This window comes from Pan paniscus, chromosome 1 (genome assembly GCF_029289425.2).
Source record: "Pan paniscus chromosome 1, NHGRI_mPanPan1-v2.0_pri, whole genome shotgun sequence".
In the NCBI taxonomy this organism is placed as follows: domain Eukaryota; kingdom Metazoa; phylum Chordata; class Mammalia; order Primates; family Hominidae; genus Pan; species Pan paniscus.
In genome coordinates, this window is record NC_073249.2 from 134,442,002 (window position 1) to 134,468,870 (window position 26,869).

General features: G+C 37.3%; 1 protein-coding gene across 5 annotated transcripts in view; it reads left to right on the forward strand.

Annotated features, from left to right (window-relative positions):
• The window catches only part of EVI5 (ecotropic viral integration site 5), a 285,495-nt gene that overhangs the window by 214,341 nt on the left and 44,285 nt on the right, over window positions 1-26,869 (forward strand). For all 5 annotated transcript variants that reach the window (XM_063606865.1, XM_034931223.3, XM_034931216.3 and 2 more), the window contains one exon: window positions 16,359-16,454. In XM_063606865.1, coding sequence (XP_063462935.1) covers window positions 16,359-16,454 — 96 coding nt within the window. The remainder of the gene's footprint in view (window positions 1-16,358; window positions 16,455-26,869) is intronic.

Consider the following 26,869-nt stretch of genomic DNA (forward strand, 5'->3'; position numbering starts at 1 on the left):
TCAGATAAGTGTATAGTGATAATGATAGATACAAAATTCCAACAAAAATACATTGTCATTCTGAAGGTTTCATCGTTTCTACTTTAATAATACATATATGATTATTCTTCTAAATGTTCCTTCTCCCTGAGTCATTGTTTATTCACAATGAAAGGTTAAAGAGAAGCTTGAAGATTCAGTATTATCATTTGTAAAATAGTACAAACTATAATACATTTCTACTTTGTTTATTAATCACAAGCGACCGTTTAAGTTAAATAATTTAGGTTGGGCACGGGGGCTCACACCTGTAATCTCAGCACTTTGGGAGGCCAAGACGGGTGGATCACTTGAACCCAGGAGTTTGAGAGCTCATATCTTTCTTTTGTTTTTTAGTTAAAACTATTTTTTCTAGTTTTTTCCCCTCAAACATTTAGATCTTTCTATACAAAAGGTGAACTCCCATTTATAAGCTAAAAGTAATAAATAGTAATGGAGAAATGTATACAGAGGGGAAAAATGGCTATTAATAACTGTATTAGTCACAGTAAAACCAAACCATCACATTAAAATTGCTGAAAAAGGAAATTAATTTTATAGTATATTATTTCCGTGAAATATATAAAATACCATTGATATTTTTTATAGGCTGTCTTTGATTTATCTTTGTTTTATTTTTTGTACCTTGGTCTCCCTTGACTTCATATGAGAAGGGATTCGTAAGTAATTATAATCTGGTTTTCCACGCTGGCCTCCTTCCATTGGCTCTCTTATTAAATTTGAATACACTAATAGTCTGCTCAGTTGATTTAAATATTTTTTGGCAAAATAAACTCTTCATAGGCCATTCAGACAGACTAGGGAAGGGAATGGTTTATTAATAAGATGAATATTTAGGAGCCATCTGATCATCCAATGCTACAGAAGATACACGAGAAACTTTGACAGCTTTCCTTCCCAACTTTGACTTGATATCACTCTTTACAGAGGGCCCAAGAAAAGATACATGAATAACATAAAATAAGTACTGCATTTTTAGAAAAACAATTCTAGCACATGTCCTGCTATGATCTGTCTCAAATCAAAATCCTGATTTTAGGTTTAGGCTGGGTATGATGACTCACACCTGTAATACCAGCACTTTGCGAGACTGAGGCAGGAGGATCACTTGAGCCCAAGAGTTTGAGACCAACCTGGGCAATGTAGCAAGACTTGGTCTCTATTTAAAAACAAACAAACAAAACCATGGTTTATATTGGAGCCATTTATAATGATATAAAGAGTATGGGACTAAGAGTGAAACCTGGCTTCTACTCCTTGCTTTTTCCTGGCTAGTCATGTGGTCCTTGATAAGTTACTTAACCACTGAGTCCATTTTCTTTTCTTTTTTTTTTTTTTAGACAGAGTCTTGCTCTGTCTCCCAGGCTGGAGTGCAGTGGCGCGATCTCAGCTCACTGGAAGCTCTGCCTTCCGGGTTCACGCCATTCTCCTGCCTCAGCCTCCCGAGTAGCTGGGACTACAGGCACCCGCCACCACGCCCAGCTAATTTTTTGTATTTTGTTTAGTAGATACGGGGTTTCACCGTGTTAGCCAGGATGGTCTCGATCTCCTGACCTCGTAATCCGCCCGCCTCAGCCTCCCAAAGTGCTGAGATTACAGGCGCCCGGCCGTCCATTTTAAATCTCTAGTGCTTTTGGGGCCAGGCCCAGGCTATGTTCAGTTCAAGCCACCTATGAGGATACACACAGGTAAAGAGGCCATGCCAAAAAAAAAGAGGATTTAGTATTAATTTTTCATTCCAGAATTTCTCCACACTTTAGTTTTGCTAAAAGAAAGAAATGGTGACAAGAATCCACCATATGGGGGTAATAGTTCTAGACCATAATAGTCATCAAGCTGGGAGAAGAGCATCTAGAGAAATAACAATGTGGATTAGTAGAATGACAGAAAGATGAAATAGCGTTCACATGGATCCAGAAAGGGCTTTTCAAACTAATTCTTTAAAAGTCATGGTATGCAGTGCACCACCACCCAAAAGACTTGTCAGAATCTTAACTTAATCTAGCATGACAGTGTTTATCACTAGTAAATGAAATATAGCACCATAGCTCCTTTCCTTACAGGGAAAAGACAAAAGCTACCTTGCACTAAACAAAAGCATCTGTTTAGAGTTTATGGTATCCAAAGCAAACAAAAAAACAACAACAAAGCCAGAAAGCAAAAATGGGTCTAAAACTTTCACTGAGATAATCCCATGCCGTGGAATATGAAGATATTAAAATATCTGTCTAGAAGATGAATCACATTTTCTTCAGCAACAGAATTTTCCAGCTGTGTGAGCAATGTCTCATGAGCAAAATGAAGCTTAATGAGTGGATATTTGATGCTTTCCTTTTATGGCAGATCCTCCCTTTCTTAGAGGTTTCTTTGTGACTAACCCTATGCTTTCCCAGAATTTAAAGTCATCCACCTACTCTATAGAATATTTTTTGCAAAGAGACAAATGATAGAACAGGCTGAAAGGCTTTGTTGTGTATTTAAAGTGATCCCAACAGTTTGAAGAAGGCATCTTAGGAACCGGCTTTGGTTCAGATGAAAACTTATGAAGCATTCACTAACCAGCTTTCCTCAAGACAGCCTGCTGGCCCGCCCTACTGATTCTACCCTGCAGCATCAAGTCTGACCTGGATTTCCTGGACTTCTGCCCTGCCGGCAAGCCGTACAAAAACTTCCAGGCTGCCAGTCCCTACAAGTGGTGTGAGCTAATTCCTTAAATTTATATTTCAAATCAGACCATCATATTCTGAAGTGAAAATTAAGGGAGGAGGAGAAATGGGCAGGATCCTGGGGAAGATGAGCAAGCCTTAGTCTGCCTATGCCTGACAGAACAGGAGAAGCTTCATGGGGTGAAAAGGGAAGCCTTTGTTCCTTAAAGGGAATTATATTGGGGCCCTTCTGCTGAACTGGTAGACTAACATGTATAGAGGCTGATTTGGACTTGGCAAGAGTATGGCCTAGAGTTCTCTCACCCTGTTACAGAGATAATGCCATTTTCTAAATATATTCTGAAGTCTTAAGTATCTTACAAGGTTTTTTTCATGTCCTTTTGTGGCACTCAGCACTTACTTTCATGCTTTGGACGTTACTGGCAATCGTAGCCCCAAAGCTACAAAGGGAATTCCAGGTTTCTGACAAGTTTTAAATGCTCCCCATGTTATTCCAGTGAATATTCCAGTGGTTATCATTGAACTACCAAAGATGACAATGAAAATGTAAGATTGACAAGAGGCTCAGCCATTAAGAGTTGTATCAAAGGGCTCAGATTCTTATTTTTAACTGGGAGAATACATATCACTCTTGTATTTGCCCAGCGATATAGACAGAACTAGGAACCAGAATCAGTGGGCTAGCAGTCTGTCAGATGTCTTAAACTACAGGTAAATTTGTATGTAAAAATCAGCCATTCAAAAGCCACTTCTGTACCAGACATTCTAGTAGGAATGCTGCTCTAAAAATTATTCAGTTACTTGCCTACCAGTATTTTGTATTTGACCTTTTTACTCTACCCCTGTTAGCTATCTCTCTTGATAAATTTTATCAATATTCTTCTTAATAATTTTACTTATATTTTAGTAAAAATTTAAAAATAAAGTCATGTTAAATATGGAGAGAATTCTTTGGACTTCATAGCACTGAAAGGTTAAATCTATAGGTTAGTCTCTTAATAAGAGGCAAAAAATTTAAAAATTATAACTACCAATACTTGTGTTTAACATAAGGCAAAAAAATTTAAAAATTGTAACTGCCAATATTATGTTTAACTTTTAATGTACATATACAAAATATGTATGTTAACTAATATACATATGTACACATGACATACATATGTGTAGGACATGTATACATAATATCATACATATGACTCTAAGGTAGAATACATGTCATACATATTTACCAGTGTCTTTTAGCACTGTTCCCTATGTTTTCTGAGTCCTTCACTTCAGATATTTAAGTTTTAGTGCCCATGTCTTCTATACTTAATCCTTTGATTTACCCAACCCTTAAATATGCATTGTATTAGTTTACTCTGCTGCCTATTTGGTTTGGGAACAAGGAATAAAAACAGTATTTTATTTGGAATAATGTTGGAATGGAAAATGTTTCTGTTTCAGCTTAGATAATATACAATCTACAGACTTGGACTCTTCAAAAAAATTAACAATAGATAAAAATTCTAAAATGCATAAGGTCAGGCAAGGTGGCTGGGATTATGCCTGTAATCCCGGCACTTTGGGAGGCTGAAGTGAGTGGATCACTTGAGGTCAGGAATTTGAGACCAGCCTGGCCAACATGGTGAAACCCTGTCTCTGCTAAAAATACAAAAATTAACCAAGTGTGCTGGTGCATGCCTGTACTTCCAGCTACTCGGGAGGCATGAGAATCGCTTGAACCCAGGAAGCAGAGGTTGCAGTTAACCAGGATCATGCCACTGCACTCTAGACTATGCAACAGGGTGAGACTCTGTCTCAGAAAAAAAAAAAAAAAAAAAAAAAAAGGCACAGGGACTCTTGTAGATTAAAAGAGGCTAAAGGGATATAATAACAAAATGTAACCATGAACCTTGGTTTGATTATGGGCAGTTATAAAATATTTTGGGTCATTTTGGGGAAATTTGAAAAAAAACTATCTGTTCAGTGATATTATGGACTTACTGTAAATTTAAGTGTTATGATGACATTTGGTTACATAGGGCAGTTCTTTATTCTTAGAGGATGCATGCTGAAATATACGGTAGTAAAATGTCATGACACCTGCAATTTACATTCCAATGGTTCAGGAAAAAAATGTGTGTGTGTGCACACATATGTACACATAGAGAGCAAAAGAACGAAAGCCCACGTAGCAAAATGGTAATTGGTGAATATAGCTGAAGGGTATATGGGTGTCATTGTACTATTATTTCTGCTCTTCTATAGATTTGAAAAGTTTGAAAACTAGGGGAAAATTTTGTAAGTTGTAAAATAATGGACTCGATGTTTTTATATTTGCCTCCTAGTCTGGGGCACTTTCTACTACTTCAGTTATGCATCTGATACACTAACTAGGTGTTAACTGATTAAATGCTCAAAAAATAAAATCACAGCTTGTAAGCAACCTGTCCAATTGTGTAGTGTATTTAAAAACCTATGGCTTGAAACATAGCTTTTAAAATCTGCTGTCTTCCTACCTAAGAAAGTTTCCAAGATAGGGTAAGTTATAACCAATGTTAAAAACACAGATTTTTAAAAAATTCATTTTTAGGACCTTATAAATTATGTATGGATTTATTTATAAACAGTTTATTATATGTTTTAAAATGTTCCCCCACTCTGTTTATAGAAAAACAAGCAAAAACAGATTAAAAAACAAGAATGGACTCTTAAGGATACCCTTTACAACTTCTCTTTAAAAATGAGCCTGACTAAATGTATGGATTTAAACATGCTTGAGATCCACTTCTTTTCTTTCTCTTACCTCCCCAGTGTTTTTCAATATTATACACTACTAAACCCCACCTTTATCCCAAACACTTGCTCAAAGCAACTTGACATTCTATTCGTCTCAGTTTTGCTGCACTGTAACATGTTAAAACCATGCTGCTTAGAACTGTAGAGAAAACCTTTCTCATTTTCTCTTCAATCTCTTAGGTTGATGCACCATCACATTTAATTGTTCAACTTTTTAAGTGGTATGTTGTAGTGCAGCTGATACAGGTGAAGACACCTCTGAATAAAATGCCCACTTTCTACTGTGGCCATATACACATTGCACAAATACATATTCACTTTTTATTTTCCTGTGGATTGCAGCATTTACTGATTTTTCAACAAACAGAATATGTGACACATCCTGGGCACATTCCATCTTGTCTTCATCCTTTCTCTAATTACAGCTCTCCATGATTGCAGGGATAAAACAAGTGAATGTGTGTGCGTAGGTCGTTAACAAACAATCCAGGTAATCGAACACCAGAATTACTGCTCTTAGTACAATATTCTTCTACATACTTTTATGTGTTATATTAGAAAACACAGCTTTTTACTATTACCTATATAATATATAGGTTAGAAAATAAGATTCATTGTTTCCATATTTATTGCCATGGTCTCTTTACAGATACAACGCTTTTGAGTGCTAAAAGAATTATTTTGCTGGTCCCCAAATGTTTGGGTTTTCTTTGTTCCTTAGAATGATTATCTTAGTTTTCAGTGATGGAAGTCATATATGTGGAATTTTCTCAGATCCTAAATATTTTATTTAGTTCCTCATCATATGTTACTAAACTTTAAAATAATATTTTCTGCTTGAGAGCTGGGTTAACCAAGAAAGGGATTTGAGTTCAAAATTGAACCAACCTCTGTAGACAGGGAACTGACCAGCTGAAAACTAACATGGAAATAATGTGAAGTGAAACTGATAGCAGAATTGAAAGAAATTAATTTAAGGACCCTTGACAGTTTTCCTCTATTTTTGTTTTTAGATATATTCACTCTGGAAATGTGGAGACCATTTGTAAATAAGTGTGTGAGCCTTGGTCATGGCCACATTTACCATGGTGGGGGTAGTTAAAGGAAATATTTATCTCTTTGTTATATGTAAACCTATACTAAAAATCTGTAATGAGATTAAACTTATAAAATAATATTTGAGATCCTTAGGAAATAGGATAAAAGCATTTATTATTAGCATATACATAGAATTTTGAATTTATGTTTTAAAAAATAGTTAATTTTCAAAGGTTATTCAAACCAGTACACTTCAAATGTAGGTCACTGGCTGTGTCAGAATCACTCTTTGTGTAGCTTTCAAAATACACTTATTTTCAAGTCCTGTTCCTAGATATTTAGAATTAGGAGGTCGGGGTGAGTTTCCTTAATCTGTATATTTGTAAAACTCCTAAAGTGATACTTCTCTAATTATCTTTGGGGATCACTGTTTTAAATATTTTCTAGGGTATGTTGTTCATATTACTATATTCATTTCCTTAGCCATTTAAAAAATATTTATTAGTATGTTTTTGTTGCAGATAATAGAATATCCAGTTCAAACTGGCTTAAGTAATAAAGGGGATTTATTGGCTTATATAGCTAAAAAGTCTAGAAGTAGAATATGCTTCAGAAAAAGTTTGATTTGGGCTCCAACTTGCAACTAATCATGATTCTGAAGGCTCTGCTGTTTTTGTCATTTCTATCCTCAGGAGGTTTTCCTCATTATATTAAAATGGCTAACAGATGAGCTTTATATTCATATATCATAGTGTCCAGAATAAGAAGCTGTACTCTGTAATTACCAGCAAAAGTTGTGAGTCACACTATTTGAACACCCCCTGAACCCATCACTGTACAAAACAGATATGGTTATCCTGTTTGGTTTAGACTTGACCAATCAGATCCTACCCATGGAGTTAGGGTGGTATCATTCCAATCCTATCACCACTACATAATGGGGGAGGGCATATAGATCTTGAAGTAATAACCACAAAACCTACTGTAAAATATTAAAGGGATAAACTAACAGAGCCTACTCTAAAGTAATCTTTGGGGGACTTATATCTTTTCATATATGTAAATGAAGTGCAGTGTAGACCAGTGTTTACTTTTTAGCAGATGATAGGAGGAAAGAGGGGATGAATTGTTTTTCATCAATAACTTTTCCTCCCAGTATTTTACTGTGAAAAATTTCAAACATAGAATTTGAAAGAATTGTACAGTGAACACCTATAAACCCACTATCTCCACTCTATTAATATTTTGGTATATTTTCTTTTTCTGTTGCTTTATCAGCTGTTCATCTTCCATTGTAGGGATCTTATTTTTTAATGCACTTCAAAGTTACTTTGTTATACTTTACCCCTAAACACTTAAATTTGCATATCATTAATTGAGTTATTGATGACCATTTGATTAAGAACCTCATACATACAAAGCTCTCTTGGCTTAAGGCCTTAATATGAATCAGATTAGTATGGACGTTGTAATGGTAATTTCTGAAAGAATTATTCAAAGATAGAGCCAAGAGTGAAATAACGCATTTACACCTTTTACACATGTTATGTTATGCCCTCTTTATAAAGTTTCATTTGTGGTATATGACAAAACGTATGTATTTAAGGTCTCTTCAGTGAAAGTACAGAATACCAAAGTTGTTGATATGTTGGGCCTCTTTTTCTTTAAGTTTGTTACTTACCTAATTAGTTTTACTTAGGAAACCAGTTAACTGGCAATCTGTTGTTATCAGCTAGACCAAAAGAAAACCTCAAGAAAATGCAGGTTTCTGGTAAATTTATTAGTGTAGTTGACATTTTCCCACCTGCTTATCAGAAACAACCATGTGGACACTGTTTGAAAATAGAAAGTTATAAAAATACTTAGGAAAAAATTGTAAACATTAGATAATTGAATGAACTGTCCCAGAACTAAAATTAAATTGATACCCACTTAGAATATAGTAATTCATTGCTATGTCTTTTGGTATTGTAAATATAGTTACCCTGTTTTAACTTTTAAAGAGGATCCTAAAAGGCTTTGAATTAACAAGTTTAAATGAGAGCATAAAATGTAGAACATAAAAATCCCAGACTTTTGATAAATGGTTATTGATACATTTTAATTTATTAAATAGCATTTAGGACATCTCACTTTTTACTTCTGTTTTTGGAATGTCAGCTGTATTTCCTTAAGGCAGACTGTTGAATCAGAATATCCCATTCAGAGCTTTCTAACTGGTCTGTCACACTGGTGTGCCACTAATGTGTGACAAATAAGCTGAGATAGTAATTTTCTTGCCCAGGGGTTACTGCCATAGCCTGGAGCTGCTTAATCACCCTTTCTCTTTCCTCAGTTTATCTAGTGTGCCTTAGAAGTTGTTTTCTGAGTGTGTGTGCGTGTGTTTATGTATGTGTGCCTCACCACAGAAGCAATGACTTAATGGTCATTATAGTCCAACTTTTTGTTTGTAAAAGTTTTGCGGAAGAAACCCAACATTAAGCTTTATTAAATTTTATTTAAATCTAAATAAGACAACTATATAATTGGATTTAATAAAAAATATAGTTTTCCTTTTTGAAATTCTTTTTTCCACAGTGAATAGAAGTTCAAGAAACACTTTTAAAGTTAAAAATATTCCATCTGTTTTATCATAAAGTTTCTTAGCTTCCCTGTTTTATCCATCTTTTTTGTTGTAAAATTTCTTAGCTTCACTGTTTTTCATCAAATGCTATCTTTCCTCCAAAGAAATCAAAGTGCTATTACAAAGTTTTTAGCTAGACCCTACTAAGACCCACCTTTGGAAAAAACATCTTTGGAGTCACTTGGTAGCTTTTGCGTAACAACTTTAATGATTTTTGTTTTACCAGAATTTTTTTCATTGCAAGTTTCTCTGGAGGAAAGAATTGGTGTTAATTATTGTTACTAGTCATTCTACAGCCTTTCAAACCTAAAGTCTTTCTGCATTCTTGAACTTCTCTCTTACAATGTTAGAGTTTACTTTGGCCTTTGTCATCTTATTTGCCCTGAAAATGTTATATTATCCCACATATTATTGCTATGAGATGTCCAAAATCCTCAAGAACTTTACCTTTATTAAGGACGAGATTCAAAGATACTTTTCTCCAAGTTGGATTCCATATTGCAAACATCTAACCTTTCTATCTCATCCAGACGGGTTTCTTCCTAGTAGTGGATTTCACTTTTCATCTAACCAACCAAGGGAGTGAGTATGACCTCATACCAAAATTAGGCCCCCCCTGCCCTCGCTCCCGCCAAAAAAAAAAAAAAAAAAAACACCTACAAGGACAGCTGAGCATATGTATCCAAATGGGTGATTCTTATCAAATTAGTCCCCCTTGGAAGTATCAGTTTACTGACATGCTTACTCAGACACTTCTTATGTCACATATGGGATTTGGAGAATACCTCCTATGAGAATAATGATTTTGTTTCTTTTATATGAATGAGCATTCTTCCTCGTGTTTTTTTCCCCCTTATTTCTACATTCTTCCTGTTTCACTCACTCTCTTATTCTCTGTTTGATGTCATCCTTTTCCACTTTGAGGGTATACAGACAGAACTGACAATGGAGTAAGTCCAGAGCCAAGGAAAATCTTAGGGTGAGATAGTTATGAAACAGACTGAATTTTAATGGTGAGTTTATCTTTTTTATATTACTCTTTTGTTCTTATTCTGTGCCTTTGAAATATTTCTTTTTTTTTTTTTTTTTGAGATGGAGTCTCCCTCCATCGCCAGGCTGGAGTGCAGTGGCGCAATCTCGGCTCACTGCAACCTCCACCTCCCGGGTTCAAGCGATTCTCCTGCGTCAACCTCCTGAGTAGCTGGGATTACAGGCGCCTGCCACCATGCCTGGCTAGTTTTTGTATTTTTAGTAGAGACAGGGTTTCACCATGTTGGCCAGGATGGTCTCGATCTCTTGACCTCGTGATCCGCCTGCCTCGGCCTCCCAAAGTGCTGGGATTTCAGGCATGAGCCACCGCGCCTGGCCCAAAATATTTCATTTTAAAAATGGGTGATTAAAAACAAGAGGCAGACATAAGCACATGTAAATGGTATTGGACAGCTTGTGTGTTTAATATGAGTCATTAGCTTAGTGCCATTAATGCAAGTAGCTGTAGCATTTCATCTTCAATTCTTTATATATTGTAGTTCCCATTTAAATTATCAGAGGCTAAAATAAATATTAAATACATAGACTTTTGTAACAAATCCAAGAAAGAAAATTTGCTTGATTCTTTGCATAAATCTCTATCTGCTTAATTGTTTCTCATGTTCAGAATGCTATAAATTAAGGTGAAAAATGTATTGACCATCGGTATGACTCTTAGGCAACCAGTTCACTCAATCTTTCATTTACGTTTCCTCATCTATGAAATAGGAATAATAATATTACCTGTCACACAGGATCATTGTGATGATTACACATAAGCAGCTTAGAAAACTCCTGGCACATTATAAGTGCCAGTATTTCTCCACCAGAGCTCCACAAGAGAATTAAACTCTACAGAAAATGGTTTGAGTAAACTACATTGACTCCTGAACAACACAGGGATTAAGGGTGCTGATCCCTGCTCAGTGGAAAATCTATGTATAACTTTTGACTCCCCCAAAACTTAACTACTAAGAGCTTACTTTTGACTAGAAGCCTTATTGATAACATAAACAGTTGATGAACACATTTCGTATGTTACATGCATCATAGACTGTATTCTTAAAATAAGCTAGAAAAAAGAAAATGTTATTAAGAAAATCATAAGAAAGAGAAAATAGATTATTCATTAAATGGAAGTGGATCATGGCGACAGTCTTCATTCTTATCTTCACGTTGATTAGGCTGAGGAGGAGGAGGAAGAGAAGGGGTTGTCTTGCTGTCTCAGGGTGGCAGAGGCAGACGAAAGTCCACATATTTGTGGACCTGCACAGTTCAAAGCCATGTTATGGGTCAACTGTATTTTCTCAGTTCTTCCAAGGATGGTACCTGGTAGTACTCTAGATGCACAGGCATGAAATCATACACATACAATGATGCTTTAGACGTTAGGGCTTAATCCTTTGGGAATCTCAAATGAGAAGGGCTCATAAGTGTTGTAACTGTTCAATATATAATAGCTATTATTATTTTGGTTGCAAGTGGCAAAAATCTGTATTTTTTTCTTTTTCTTTTTTCCTTTTTTTTTTTTTTTAAGATAGGTTTTTGCTGTCTCCCAGGCTGGAGTGTAGTGACATGAACACAACTCACTGCAGCCTCAACCTCACAGACTCAAGCAATCCGCCCGCCTTACCCTCCCTGGTAGCTGGGACCACAGGTGCCCATCACCATGCCCAGCTAATTTTTTTTAATGTTTTTGTAGAGACAGGGTCTTGCCATGTTGCCCAGGCTGGTTTTGAACTCGTGGGCTCAAGCAGTCTTCCACCTTGGCCTCTGAAAGTGCTAGGAATACAGTCATAAGCCACCACGCCCAGCCGGAAATTTATTTTTAAACTGGTTTAAATAATAAAGAGACTTTATTGTTCCATGTAAATGAGAAAACAGGGAAGGCCTCAGAGATTATTTGATTAGGACTCTGACTTAGTATCTCTGTTAGTTATTCTGTTAGTTCAGCCTTTTCTCTGGCAGTTGGGTCAAACTAATATTTCTAACCAAATTTTCAAAAGAATAATATATATTTTTCCTAAATATGGGCTTGTGGCTAAAAAGCATAAGGTGTATTTTGTATATATTTTAGAAGCCTAGCATATTTGGAATATAGTAATTGTTAAATAAGACAGTTTTGGCTTAGATAACTTTATCTGATATTAGTATGTGTAAATATGCAGTTATGCATTGCTTAACTAGAATATGTTCTGAGAAATTCATACTTAGGCAATGTCATCAGTGTGTGAATCATAGAGTGTGCTTACACAAACCCAGATGGTATAGCCTACTACTCACCTAGGCTATATGGTATAGCCTATTTCTCCTAGGCTACAAACCTATACAACATGTTACTCTACTGAATACTGTAGGTGGTTGTAACACAATGGTCAGAAGTTGTGTATCTAAACATAGAAGAGGTACAGTAAAAATATGATATAAAAGATTTAAAATGGTACACCTGTATAGAGCATGGTACCATGAATGGAGCTTGCAGGACTGAAAGTTGCTTTGGGTGAGTCAGTGAGTGAATGGCCTACATTACTGCACACTACTGTAGACTTTATAAACACAGTACAGTTAATCTATACTGTAAATTTATTTTCTTTTTCTTCAATAATAAATTAACCTTAGCTTAGTGTAACTTTTTCACTTTATAAACTTAATTTTTTTAACTTTTTGACTCTTATAATAACACTTAGTTTAAATATATTGTATGGCTGTACAAAAATATCTTCTTTCTCTGTGTCTTTATTCTATAAGCTATTTTTTTACGTCTTTAAACTTTTTTATTAAAAGCTTAGGCACATGGCCGAGCGCGGTGGCTCACGCCTGTAAATCCCAGCACTTTGGGAGGCCAAGGCGGGTGGGCGGATCACTTGAGGCCAGGAGTTCGAGACCAGACTGGCCAATGTGGTGAAACCCCGTCTCTAATAAAAATATAAAAATTAGCTAGGCGTGGTGGTGTGCGTCTGTAGTCCCAGCTACTCAGAAGGCTGAGGCACGAGAATCGCTTGAACTTGGGAGGTGGAGGTTGCAGTGAGCCGAGATTGTGCCATTGCACTCCAGCCTGGACAGAGGGGCACTCTGCCTCAAAAAAAAAAAAAAAAAAAGCAGGCACACACACATTATTCTCTGCTTACGTAGGGTCAAGATCATCAGGATCACTGTCTTCTACCTCTACATCTTGTCCCACTGGAAGATCTTCAGGGGCAATAGTATTACACATGGAGTTGTCATCTCCTATGAGAACAATGCTTTCTTCTGGAATATCTCTTGTAGGACCAGGCTGAAGCTTACAGTTAATTTTTCTTGTATAAATAAAAAGAATACACTAAAATAATAAAAAGTATAGTATGTTAAATACATAAATCTGTAACATAGTCATTTATTATTGTCAATTATCCACTGTGCTAACTGTATATGCCATACATTTATACAACTGGCAGCACAGTAGATTTCTTTACACCAGCACCACCACAAACACGAGTAATGTGTTTTACTATGACATTGTACAACTACAATGTCACTAGGCATTACGAATTTCTTATTATAATCTTATGGGACCATCATCATGTATTCATTCCGCCATTGACCAAAACATCATTATGTGGAACATGACTGCATAAGAAAAAATTTTTAAGTCTATAGAAGCTGTAGTTGGGCTTTTATATCTATGCAAATATTAATTACACTAAACCACTTCAGCAGGCCATATTCTAGTAAAAGGTTTTTAAGACAGATTGTCAAAAGAAAGAGAACAAAGCAAAACAAAAAACAGGGAGTTTTTAGGAATAAGTCAATGAAAGGAGTTGAAGAACAAACTAAGGGTAGTTAGAGATGCAATTTGGGTAGGGAGGACAGTTAACACAGAACAGCAGTGTTGTTGGAAAGATGCTTGACTCTATAGGAGTGCTACCCACTCTGTCGCTAGAACATTTCTTTTTTCTTTTTTTTTTTTTTTTTTCTGCTCGGGCTGGAATGCAGTGGCGCAATCTCAGCTCACTGCAACCTGCGCCTCCCAGGTTCAAGCGATTCTCCTGCCTCAGCCTCCTGAGTAGCTGGGATTACAGGCACACACTACCACGCCCGGCTAATCGTTTGTATTTTTAGTAGAGACAGGGTTTCACCATGTTGGCCAGGCTGGTCTTGAATTCCTGACCTCAGGTGATCCACCTGCCTCGGCCTCCTGAAGTGCTGGGATTACAGGCATGAGCCACCGTGCCTGGCCTGTTGCTAGAAGAGTTCTATTTGGTACTTCCTGCCAATGATGTTAGTATACAGTATGTAGGATGAAGTTGGAGGGTAGAGTTGACCAGTCAGAGGACTAAGTCAGAGGATGTTCAAGGTCCCTTCTGACTGTGATTTTAAATATGGGAGGAATCTCCACATTGACAAATGCTTTTCACAGCAACCCATTTCTCTCAAGGTAATTGTAAGACACGTTTTAAACCTGCTTTTAAAAAAAACCTGTAAATACTTGGATATTACTAAGGTAACTCTTACAGGAATTTCAAAACTCTCTAAAGTTAGAATGTGTATCTTTCTGCTCCATATGTACTGATATTGAATGATCTTCAAGTTGTATTATTGAGAGATAATAGCAAAGTTCAGAGTAGCATACATAGTGTCTGTAGTATGGATAAACATGTGTGCATGTATTCATGTGTGTTTGATTATATATGTGTAAAATATCGTGGAAAGACTACACCAAAAAACTGTTAACAATTGTTGTCTCCATGGAAGGAAACTGGGTGATTGGCAACTGTTAAAAGTAAGCCCATACTCTTTTGGTATCAGGAGTTACTCAGTAGTTTCAGTAGATGGCTCCGGATCAGAGCTGCTTAACATTTTAAGCATCAACCCATGGCTTCCTAATTATAAATAATCTGGAGACATCAAAAACAATTCTAGTTTCACTGTTTAATAAATTCTTTATCTAGGCCGGGCATGGTGGCTCACGCTGTAATCTCAGCACTTTGGGAGGCCGAGGTGGGCGGATCACCTGAGGTCAGGGGTTCGAAACCAGCCTGGCCAACATGGCAAAACCCCATCTCTACTAAAAATACAAAAATTAGCCAGGCGCAGTGCTGGGCACCTGTAATCCCAGCTACTCAGGAGGCTGAGGCAGGAGAATTGCTTGAACCCAGGTGGCAGAGGTTGCAATGAGCCGAAATCGTGCCATTGCACTCCAGCCTGGGTGACAGTGAGAGTCCATCTCAAAAAAAAAAAAAAAAAAATCTTTATCTGAAAAATAATTTATGTTCGTTTTCAGGTGGTATAAGAAAAAGTGCCTCTCTTCACCAATCTATATCCCTAGAAAATAGTCCCAGTGCTCACCTGAAACAAACTCTTAGGATCAGAAGCAGCTTTTAATCAGCTGTATCTAGGACTTCCAGTCCACATCGAGAGCTAATTAACCAGAGGAGACTCAAAGTTGTCCTCCCCTTTTTAGAGTGATTTGGACAACTTTTTCTTTTTTTTCCCCCCTTTTCTGTTCCCCAAGCAAAAGCAGATTCCCAAGAATGAAAGAATATGGGAAGCTTGCCATCTTCTTGACTAAGTATTGAATCCCTTACGGTATGAATAGAAAATCATCTGCCCTCAAAATAACTAGATAAATTACTTTGAAATTCTAGGGTAATTTTTTCATCAGTAGATCCATTCAATTACTGATTTCTGAGACTCCTTCAAAAGATATATTTTATAAATTATATTTATTATAAACAACCTTTATTAAGCATTTTTAAAGAAATAATCACACCTGAGGTCAGAAGTTTGAGACCAGCCTGACCAACATGGAGAAACCCTGTGTCTACTAAAAATACAAAATTAGCCAGGCGTGGTGGCACATGCCTGTTAATCCCAGCTACTCTAGAGGCTGAGGCAAGAGAATTGCTTGAACCCGGGAGGCAGAGGTTGCGGTGAGCCGAGATGGCACCGTTGCACTCCATCCAGCCTGGGCAACAAGAACGAAACTCTGTCTCTAAATAAATAAATAAATAAATAAATAAATAAATAAATAAAAGCATAGTTCACTATGAATTGTTTGTCAGAGGTAGTTTGAGAATGGATTTGTTCAGAATTCAGGTGATTAAAGGGTATGTGCCTATGCTTTTCCTATACCTTGAAATATTTGAGTACATGCTGTGAAAAATTGCCTCTTGTTTTTGCTTTGTTGTTTTGTCACAAAACAGAAAGAAGAAGGAAAGCTTCAAGGACAGCTTAACAAGTCTGATTCTAACCAGTATATTAGGGAACTGAAAGATCAGATAGCAGAGCTGAATCATGAGGTAAGTGATAAATTTTGATCTTCACATATTGCTTTCTTCCTTCCTCTGTATTGTAACAACACTTTATTACTGGTTATAAGACTGACACTTTCATGCTGAATATCTTCTGTGAATTATTGGTTATAATTAATAACATTTTTGAAAATTGTCTTTTTAGCAAGGATCTTCTGTTCTAATATTGGGGATTTATTTCCCTTAACCTCATTAGCATGACCTAGAATGATCAATTAATATTTTCATGGCAAATATTTTATTTTTTTATTGTGGTGTAAAAACTCTTGATAGTTTGCATAGATGTCAAAGTTACTTTAACTAAACTAAAATTTTGCTTATACCTATAGAATAGATTTGTGGTATTTACCGTTGCATGCAGAGGGAAGTCTTTTTATTCTTGTCTTCTTTTACCCCTCATGGTGGTATTACTGAGATTGCAAAAAAGGATACTTGCCTAATATCAGTTAACAGATTTCTTAGTATCTGAATGCTTTTTAAACTGGCACTACCTTGAATCTGTGAGATTCAACTCACAAAATTTTCAGTTTTACCAAGTACTATACTGAGTAATTTAAAGTATTTAGTATGTTTTGATTAGAGAGATATGTTAATGTGGCTCGAGGTCAATTTTCTTATCCTTTATTATTTTCTGTTTTAATAATAATATTTGGCTAAACACTAATGGAATACCATCTTTCTTGTTTTGAATTATTTATAAAATAATGTTTATTCACAGTGATGAGATTTGAGAGGGTAGTATAACCTTTATTTGTTTAAAAAGAAGAAGAAAGAAATTTTGACCACTAGATGAATTTAAACCTCACAGGAAAAAGTTTAGACATTACCCTTTCCTGGTATTACACCCTTCAGTTAAAGTCTGTATGTTTTGGGTAATACCTCCTGGAGGTAGTCAGTCTAAGAGTTAATTCTAAATGAAGAAGAAACAAAACATAAACAAAAACAGTAAATCTTAGATGTGGCTCAGTTTAATTTGTTTTGAAATTTGGGGAATCATTCCTGTAAATATTAATTTTCAGCCATGATAACATATGAGGGATTCAGGATCTTACATATAATCTTTACCTATTTGTGTGTATTTATTATAATTTTTTTTTTTAGATGGAGTCTCGCTCTGTCGGCCAGGCTGAAGTGCAGTGGTGCGATCTCTGCTCACTGCAAGCTCCGCCTCCCAGGTTCATGCCATTCTTCTGCCTCAGCCTTCTGAGTAGCTGGGACTACAGGCGCCCGCCACCAGGCTGGCTAATTTTTTGTATTTTTTTAGTAGAGACGGGGTTTCACTGTGTTAGCCAGGATGGTCCTGATCTCCTGACCTCATGATCTGCCCGTCTCAGCCTCCCAAAGTGCTGGGATTACAGGCATGAGCCACTGCACCTGGCCTATTATAATATTTTTAAATCGATAGCCATAGTGTGAAAGAACAAGTTACAATTAAGTGTGTTGTAGAAATCTTTATTCTTTTGAGAACCCCAGGAATTATTTATGTTCAAAAGGTGTTCTCAAAGGAAATTGTGATTAAAATAAAGCAACCTCCCATTTAAAATTTTGATGTCTCATTATAAGGAAGCTTTAATGTTGCTGAAACAAGAAAGTTACGTATAGATTGACTTTATTTCTAAAACTAATGTAAAAGTCAGTCAACAAACATTAATTTTCCCTGTCATATGCTTTGACTAAAAATAATGATATTCTGGCCAGGTGTGGGCGCACGCCTATAATCCCAGCACTTTGGGAGGCTGAAGCAGGCAGATCACTTGAGGTCAGGAGTTTGAGACCAGCCCGTCCAACATGGTGAAACCCCTATCTCTACTAAAAATACAAAAATTAGCCAGGCATGGTGGTGTGTGCCTGTAACCCCAGCTACTGGGGAGGCTGGGGCAGGAGAATCGCTTGAACCAGTGAGGCGGAGGTTGCAGTGAGCTGAGATCATGCCACTGCACTCCAGGCAGCAGAGTGAGACTCAGATAGATAGATAGATAGATAGATAGATAGATAGATAGATAGATAGATAGATAGATAGGATAGATTAGATAGATAGATAGATAGATAGATAGATAGATAGATAGATAGATAGTCTCATCAGGACTGCCAGAAAATAACTCACATGAAGTTTAACTTTAATGTCAGTTTTTTACATGTGGCCTAAGAAAGCAGTCTTACCTTATACAAACATGAAAAGAAAATTAATCAACAGAGTAGAATTTTCTACTGTTAAAATTAAAAGCTAGATTGTGCAGATTTAAAGAGTGGAAACTAAACTGCATCTTTTTGAAAAGAAAGGAAAAAAAACCTTTAAAGCATTTTTATTTATTAATACCCTTCCTTGTTGCAGATAGAATTAAAGAAATTTGCAACTGCTACAAAATAATAAACTACAATTTTGGGAGAAAAAGGAAAGAAAAAAACTGTAGAAATATAATATGGAAGCATGAATAAGACCATTATAAAAATGCTTACCATAAAAATATCTCTTTCCTGTAAGTGGGCCTCAGGTTTGGCTCTAAGGCTTTTAGCAGCCAACGCAAAAGAAAACCTGGTCACTTAAACATTTCAGAGTGTCTATATGATGAAAACAGACCAATTAGCTAGAAGAGCCACATCTATTCCTGATACTAAGATTAAATAACAAGTTCTCCATTGCTTCCTCACAAAGGAGACCTAGTGAGTTCCCTGGTTATTATCCTTAACATTTGAATGGCTTCATAATCATGAAAGTTAGATAAAGAACAGAAGCTTTAAAAAAAAAAAAAAAAAGCTTTTGTAGGCTGGGTGCAATGGCTCATGCCTGTAATCCCAGCACTTTGGGAGACCGAGGTTGGAGGGTCACTTTAGCCCAGGAGTTCGAGACCAGCCCGAGCAATATAGGGAGACCCCATCTCTATTAAAAATAATAATAATAAAAGCCAGGCCTGGTGGCATGCACCTGTGGCCCCAGCCACTCCAGTGGCCGAGGCAGGAGGATCACTTGAACCCAGGAGGTCAAGGCTGCAGTGAACCGTGATCACTGAAACGTGATCACCACTGCACTCCAGCCTGGGTGTCAAAGCAAGACCCTGTCTCAAAAAAAAAGAAAAAAAGGTTTTGTATAGCAGCATAGCATACAGAGACGTGTCCAAGTCAAAAGTTTACAGCTCAATAAATTATCACAAAATGATCACACTCATGTAGGTACTACCTAGGTCCAAGAAATAGACCCAAGAGCCCTGTTCATACTCTTTCAACCCATACTCTCTCCCTTCTACTCAAAGGTAACCATGATCTCAGACTTCTAATACAGTAGTTTAACTTTTTGAACTTTATATAAATGGATTCTTGCAGTATGTTTTCTTTTGTGTCTTGCTTCTTTTGCTCAACATTGTTTGTGAGATTTTACTTTGTCATTTTAAAATGTAGCTGTAGGTTGTTCATTTTCATCACTGTGTAATTTTCCTTTGTATAAATATACCATGATTTATTCATCTACTGTGTTGGTGAACATTTGGATTATTTCCAGTTGGTCTGTTAAGAACATTGCTTTAAGTGATTTATGCCAGTTTATACTGTCTATAAGCAGTGAAGAAAGTTCTTACTGTTCTACATCCTCATCAACATGTGGAATTGTCAGTCTTTCTTATTTTAGCCATTCTGTGACTATGAAGAGATTTCTCATTATGGTTTTAATGTGCATTTCCCTGATTATTAATGAGATTGAGTACTTTTCCCCCCAGTATATAGAACAATGATGGCATGTAGTAGGTACTATGTGAAAATGTTTCTAATGAAAAAATGATGTTTGTGAAAGGTTTTGCAGATGAGGTCACATATAAGTTGCATGGGAATGCCAAGAAGCTTTTTTTTTTTTTTTTTGAGAGGGAGTCTTGCTCTGTCTCCCAGGCTGGAGTGCAGTGGCACAATCTTGGCTCACTGCAACCCCTGCCTCCCGGGTTCAAGCAATTCTCCTGCCTCAGCCTCCCGAGTAGCTAGGGTTACAGGCACACACCACCATGCCTGGCTAATTTTTGCATTTTTTTAGTAGAGACGGAGTTTCACCATGTTGACCAGGCTGGTCTCGAACTCCTAACCTTGTGATCCGCCTGCCTCAGCCTCCCAAAGTGCTGGGATTACAGGCATGAGCCACCGTGCCCAGCCAGAATCCTCTTAATGTGTGAAAATCAGTGGAAAGAGCATTCCAGACAGAAGAAACAACTAGCCCAAAGACCCTAGAAGAAAATGAAATGGTTATTTTGAGAAACAATGCTAGTGTGGCTGGAGTATAGTGAAGGATAGGAAAAATGGTATAAGATAAAATTAGAGAGGCAAGTGAGGTCAGATTGCAATTGGTCCTCTGTATCCATGGATTTTGCATCAGTGGATTCAACCAATCGTGGATCAAAAATATTTTTTAAAGACTATTGCATCTGTATCTGTACTGAACATCTACAAATTTTATTCCTTATCATTATTCCCTAAACAATACAGTATAACAGTTTATATTGCATTAACATTGTATTAGGTAGTATAAGTTATCTAGAGATGATTTGAAGTATACAGGAAGTCAGGCATAGGTTATATGCAAATATGCCATTTGATATCAGGGACTTGTGCATCCATGGGTTTTAGTATCCTTGGGACATCCTGGACCCATTCTCCCACAGATACTGAGGGACAACTGTATAGTGCTTTGTAAACCAGGGTGTATAGTGGAAAGCCTTTGGATGTTTGTTGTTGTTGTTAGGGGTTTTTTTGGTTGGTATTGTTTGGGTTTTTTTGTTTTGTTTTGTTTTGCCCTTTTTTTTTTTTTTTTTTTTTTTTAGAGATGGGGGTCTCACTATGTTGCTCAGGCTGGCCTCTGACTCCTGGGCTCAAGTGATCCTTCCACCTTAACTTCCTGAGTAGCTGGGACTACAGGGCTGCACCACCATGCCTGCCTTCTTTGGATGGTTTCATACAGAAAATTTTATAATTTCATTTGCTCTGCCTGCTGTACAGTGAACTGATTGTAGAAGAGAAAGAGTGAGAACAGGGAAATTCATCAGGAGTCTGTTACAATGGTCCAGATAAGATCAAACATGGCTTAGAAGGATGGAAGAAGTGGAAATGTAATGCGTCTGTGTTAGAAGTATGTTTATCTAATAACAAAAAACATTCATTGGCTCCAGAGAGTTTTGGCTTGAGTAATTGAGTGAATGGTTGGTTGGTGCCATTGACCAGCATAGAGAAAGGTAAACAAGAGCTCTATTTTTATGCTAAGATTTGTAGTAAGGTTGAGATTCCTTACTGCAAATGAAGATATCAGATAGGCAGTGGATATGTGAGTCTGAAATTCTGAAGAGAGGTCAGGGCTAAAAATAATTGTAGCCATCACTGGCATGTGAATGGCGTTCATATATAAAGAGAAGGGTGTCCAGGAGCAAGTTCTGAAGTTCTCCCAACCTTTAGGGTCAAGAGAGCCAGGAGAGGACCAAAACCACCAGGGAGATAGGCGGGAAACTGGAGAGTATGAAGACACAGGAGTCCCAGAAGGAGGAAGGGATCATTTCAGCGTAGGTATTTAAATTAGATTTTAAACTTCCCTGATCCTTTTGAAGAATAAACTTATTAAGACAGATTTTTTGGCCAGGCACGGAGGCCCATGCCTATAATCCCAGCACTTTGGGAGGCTGAAGCAGGTGGATCACTTGAGGTCAGGAGTTTGAGACTAGCCTGGCCAACATGGAGAAACCCTGTCTCTACAAAAAAATAAATAAATAAATACAAAAATTAGCTGGGCGTGGTGGTGCGCGCCTGTAGTCCCAGCTACTTGGGAAGCTGAGGTGGGAGGATTGCTTGAGCCTGGGAACCAGAGGTTGCAGTGAGCAGAGATCACACCACTGCACCCCAGCCTGGGCGACACAGTGAGATCCTGTCTCAAGAAAAAAAAAAAAAGTTTTCTTCGGAATTTTTTATGATTTGTCAGAGAACAATGGATGATTTAAGAAAGAACTTGAAAGGAGAAATGTTCTATCTCTAAATACTACTGACTGAAACACCCTTCCTGAAGAAATTAGAGAAACAGCCCGTCATGGTGGCTCATGCCTGTTATCCCAGCACTCTGAGAGGCTGCGGCAGGCAGATCATCTAAGGTCAGGAGTTTGAGACTAGCCTGGCCAACATGGCTAAACCCCGTCTCTACTAAAAATAAATAAATAAATAATACAAAAATTAGCAGGACATGGTGGTGCGCGCCTGTAACCCCAGCTACTCAGGAAGCTGAAGCACGAGAATGGCTTAAACCTGGGAGGCGGAGGTTGCAGTGAGCCAAGATCTCACCACTGCACTCCAGCCTGGGCCACAGAGACTCTGTCTCAAAAAAACAAAAAAAAGAAAAAGAAAAAAGAGAAATGTAAGCTATTTCAAGATAAAGCTGGAAAAAAAAAAAGAACTATTTTGGTATGCTATAAACAAAATAAAACTCAGGTAGATAAAACCAACTTACTTTGTAGGAATAATCATTGTATTGGTTTCTACTACCCAGAAGGTCTTCTGTCATCCTGTCTTTTTTGTTGGGAAGGCAATTTTTCTAAGTTAAATTATGTGTCACAGGAAGCTTTTTTTAAGTAGGTGATTAGGAATTTGAGTAAATAAAAAGAAATCTAAATAAAGCCTTTACTGAAGTTTGACTTAGAAAATGTTTATATAGACAGGAATGGTAGTGTGGGCCTTGTAGTTCTGGTTACTTGGGAGACTGAGGCAGGAGGCTTGCTCTGAACCCAGGAGTTTGAGGTTGCAGTGAGCTAAGATCATGCCACTGCACTCCAGCCTAGGTGACAGTGAGACCCTAACTCTAAAAAAAAAATAAAAGGGTAAGAAAAAAATTATGTGAATATTCCTTAAGTTTTTAAATTCTGATATCTGTTTATATAAACCTGAGCTATGGATTTAAATATATATCAAAAAGTATTTTTAATGTCCTAGATATTCTTAATGTAGTTTTTAATACATGTACTCATTTTGTTACTAAACTGGAATTTTTGAGATAAGGAACTTTAACAATCAGATGACAATACATTAAGTCCTCACTTAACATTGTCAGTAGGTTCTTGGAAACTGAGACTTCAGAGTGAAAGACATATAACATGTCCATGAATAATGTCGTTTTGTTTATGATGATGAGGGGAAAAATTTGGTTTCTTTATATGTCATCTTACTTAAAATGACAGTTTCCAAGAACCTATGGAAAACTTTAAGTGAGAACTTACTTTATGTCCTCTTATATTTCTTTGGATTTTTTTTTCCTTATGCTTGTATTTTTCTATTTAAAGCAGTGGCTCACGCCTGTAATCCCAACACTTTGGGAAGCCGAGGCGGGTGAATCACAAGGTCAGGAGTTTGAGACCAGGCTGGCCAACATGGTGAAACCCCGTCTCTACTAAAAATACAAAAATTAGCCAGGCATGGTGGTGTGCACCTGTAATCTCAGCTACTGGGGAGGCTGTGGCAGGAGAATCGCTTGAACCCAGAAGGCGGAGGTTGCAGTGAGCCAAGATCACACCACTGCACTCCAGGCTGGGGGACAGAACAAGACTTCATCTCAGAAAAAAAAAAAAAAAGAAAAGAAAAAAGAAAGAAAAAAGTGGTTAATAAGATCTTTTTAAGGCTCATTCAGCATTGCTCTTCATCTAGGGATTAAAACTAAAATACTAAAGGTAGAAAAGAACTTAGTCATCTGGTTCTGTAGTTGTTGGCAGCTATTTTTTTTCTTTATTTCATACTGAATGATACTGTTTTTTGGTTTATTTAACTTCGTGCTTATTCCTTTTTTTTTTGAGACGAGTTTCACTCTGTCACCCAGGTTGGATTGCAGTGGCACAGTCTTGGCTCACTGCAACCTCCACCTCCTGGGTTCGAGTGATTCTCCTGCCTCAGCCTCCTAAGTAGCTGGGACTACAGGCACATGCTGCCACACCTGGTTAATTTTTTGTATCTTAGCAGACACAGGGTTTCACCGTGTTGCCCAGGCTGGTCTTGAACTCCTGAGCTCAGGCAGTCTGTGCCCCTCGGCCTCCCAAAGTGCTAGGATTACAAGCATGAGCCACCACGCCTGGCCATGCTTATTCTTATTTCTATTTCTACCAGTCTTTATTTCCTTTTAGGTAACACAAAGTTCCAAGTATGTTACCTAGTTTACAGAGTGGTATTCAAGAAGAGAATTAACATTCTTACTGTAAAACTTCATTGATAACAATAGTCTACTTCTAGAAACAGAAATAAGAATTAAAAACAGTGCTATCTATTTGTACTGGTGAGTGAATTTTAACTTTTAAGAAAATTTTAATGTTTAAGAAAAACTTCAGTGTATGGAGTTACAAGCTATCCTGAATATTTTTATAATAGAAAGTATTAGTTTTCCCAGTGTGGCAGCTTCTTAATAAAAGAAATTATTCCCTTAAATTTGTTCTTTCTCTAATTAGAGCAGTGTAAAGTACCATGCAGAAGTTTCAGGATCTCATACAACCAAGTAAATAGGGTTTTTATCCCCCTACCCAGAAGGTCCCATGTAGATAATGAAAGATTGTATTTGCCATTCTGTGAAAATTGCTTTAAGCCCATCAAATGCGTACACTGCTTTTTAATCTTACAGCCTCCACTTATATTTTAAAAACCCATTCTTTTCTTTCTTTCTTTCTTTTTTCTGGAGACAAGGTCTTGCTCTGTGGCCCAGCTGGAGTGCAGTGGTGCCATCACCACTCACTGCAGCCTCAACCTGCTGGGCTCAAGTGATCCTCCGACCTCAGCCTTCTGAGTAGCTGGGACTACAGGTGTGCGAGACTGCACCTGGGTTGGTTGGTTTGTTTTTGTTTTTGTTTTTGTAGAGACAGGGTCTCACTGTGTTGCCAAGGCTGGTCTGGAACTCCTGGGCTCAAGGGATCTCCCTGTCTTGGCCTCTGAAAGTGCTGGGATTACAGGCATCAACTACTGTGCCCAGCAAAAACTCATTCTTAATGACTTCTTTAAATGAGTAGCTATTACTCCTTTTCCTCTTATATGTTCTGTTTTATCTTGGATAAGCAGTTTATCTTATTTGAAGTCCATTTTAGAAATTATTGTGCAGATTTTTATATTTGAAACAATAGCGCTATGTAAAATACTTAAAGCTGAGATTTAAGAATCATATTTTTTAAATCAGAAGTGTTCTTAAAATTTATCTTGTTTTTCATTTGATAAATGAGGAAGCTGAGGTCCTGGTTAAGGGACTTACCCAAAGTTACAAAGCTAGTTCGTAGCTGAGATGGAACTCATGCCTGGGCATTCTAACTTCTGATCTGCGGCATCCCACTGCCCTACCATGATCCTGCTGGCCCATTTAACGGCGACATATTAAACATAGTAGGAGTTCTATAAGCATTTGTTTAATTGAATTAAATTGAATTGCTTCTCTCAGATGAGAACCTAACATCTAGTTAGTAAAAATCTACTCATAGCTCATATTCTTTATTTTTCTTTCTGCAGCAGCTTCTGCACTTCTATTCTATCTAAGACTGCAGAATTTGTCCAACTTGACATTCAGATTCTGCTTCAATTTCCATTTGGTGCTACTAGCATTGTAGCTTTTAAATATTTGATGACTTTCTGAAAACAGGCAACTGAGATTTCCTAGCCATGTTTGATGTTTTGAGAAACACAGAACTTGACAAAAAGTCAATCCAATTCATATATGCCTCTTATTTAGGAAATACAGGCTTATTCAAAGACACAAATTAGCTTTGCTGTTAAAAGCATTCTGTTTGAAGAGTTTGAAGTTTAACTGGTGGCAAACTTCCACCAATGTTTCCAGATTAATTTTTTTAAATCTCCAAGGCAATATGTTTCTCCATGTATTTCTTGCCATTTAAAAGAATGTATAACATACTGTAGTCTGGGAAAAACTGTAATAATCACATACAGGGGCAGGGCGTGGTGGCTCACACCTGTGATTCCACCACTGTGTGAGACCGAGGTTGGCTGATTGCATGAGCCCAGGATTTTGAGACCAACTTGGGCAATATGGCAAAACCCTCTACCAAAAAAATACAAAAATTGGCTGGGCACGGTGGCTCATGCCTGTAATCCCAGCACTTTGGGAGTCCGAGGCAGAGGGATCACAAGATCAGGAGTTCGAGAACAGCCTGACCAACATGGTGAAAGCCTGTCTCTACTAAAAATACAAAAATTAGCCGGGCGTGGTGGTGCACGCCTGTAATCCCAGCTACTGGAGAGGCTGAGACAGGAGAATCGCTTGAACCCAGGAGGCAGAGGTTGCAGTGAGCCGAGATTGTGCCACTGCACTCCAGCCTGGGTGGCAGAGTGAGACTCCATCTCAAAAAAAAAAAAAAAAAAAAATTAGCCAGGTGTGGTGGCATGCCCCTATAGTTCCAGCTACTTGGGAGGCTGAGATGGGAAGATCT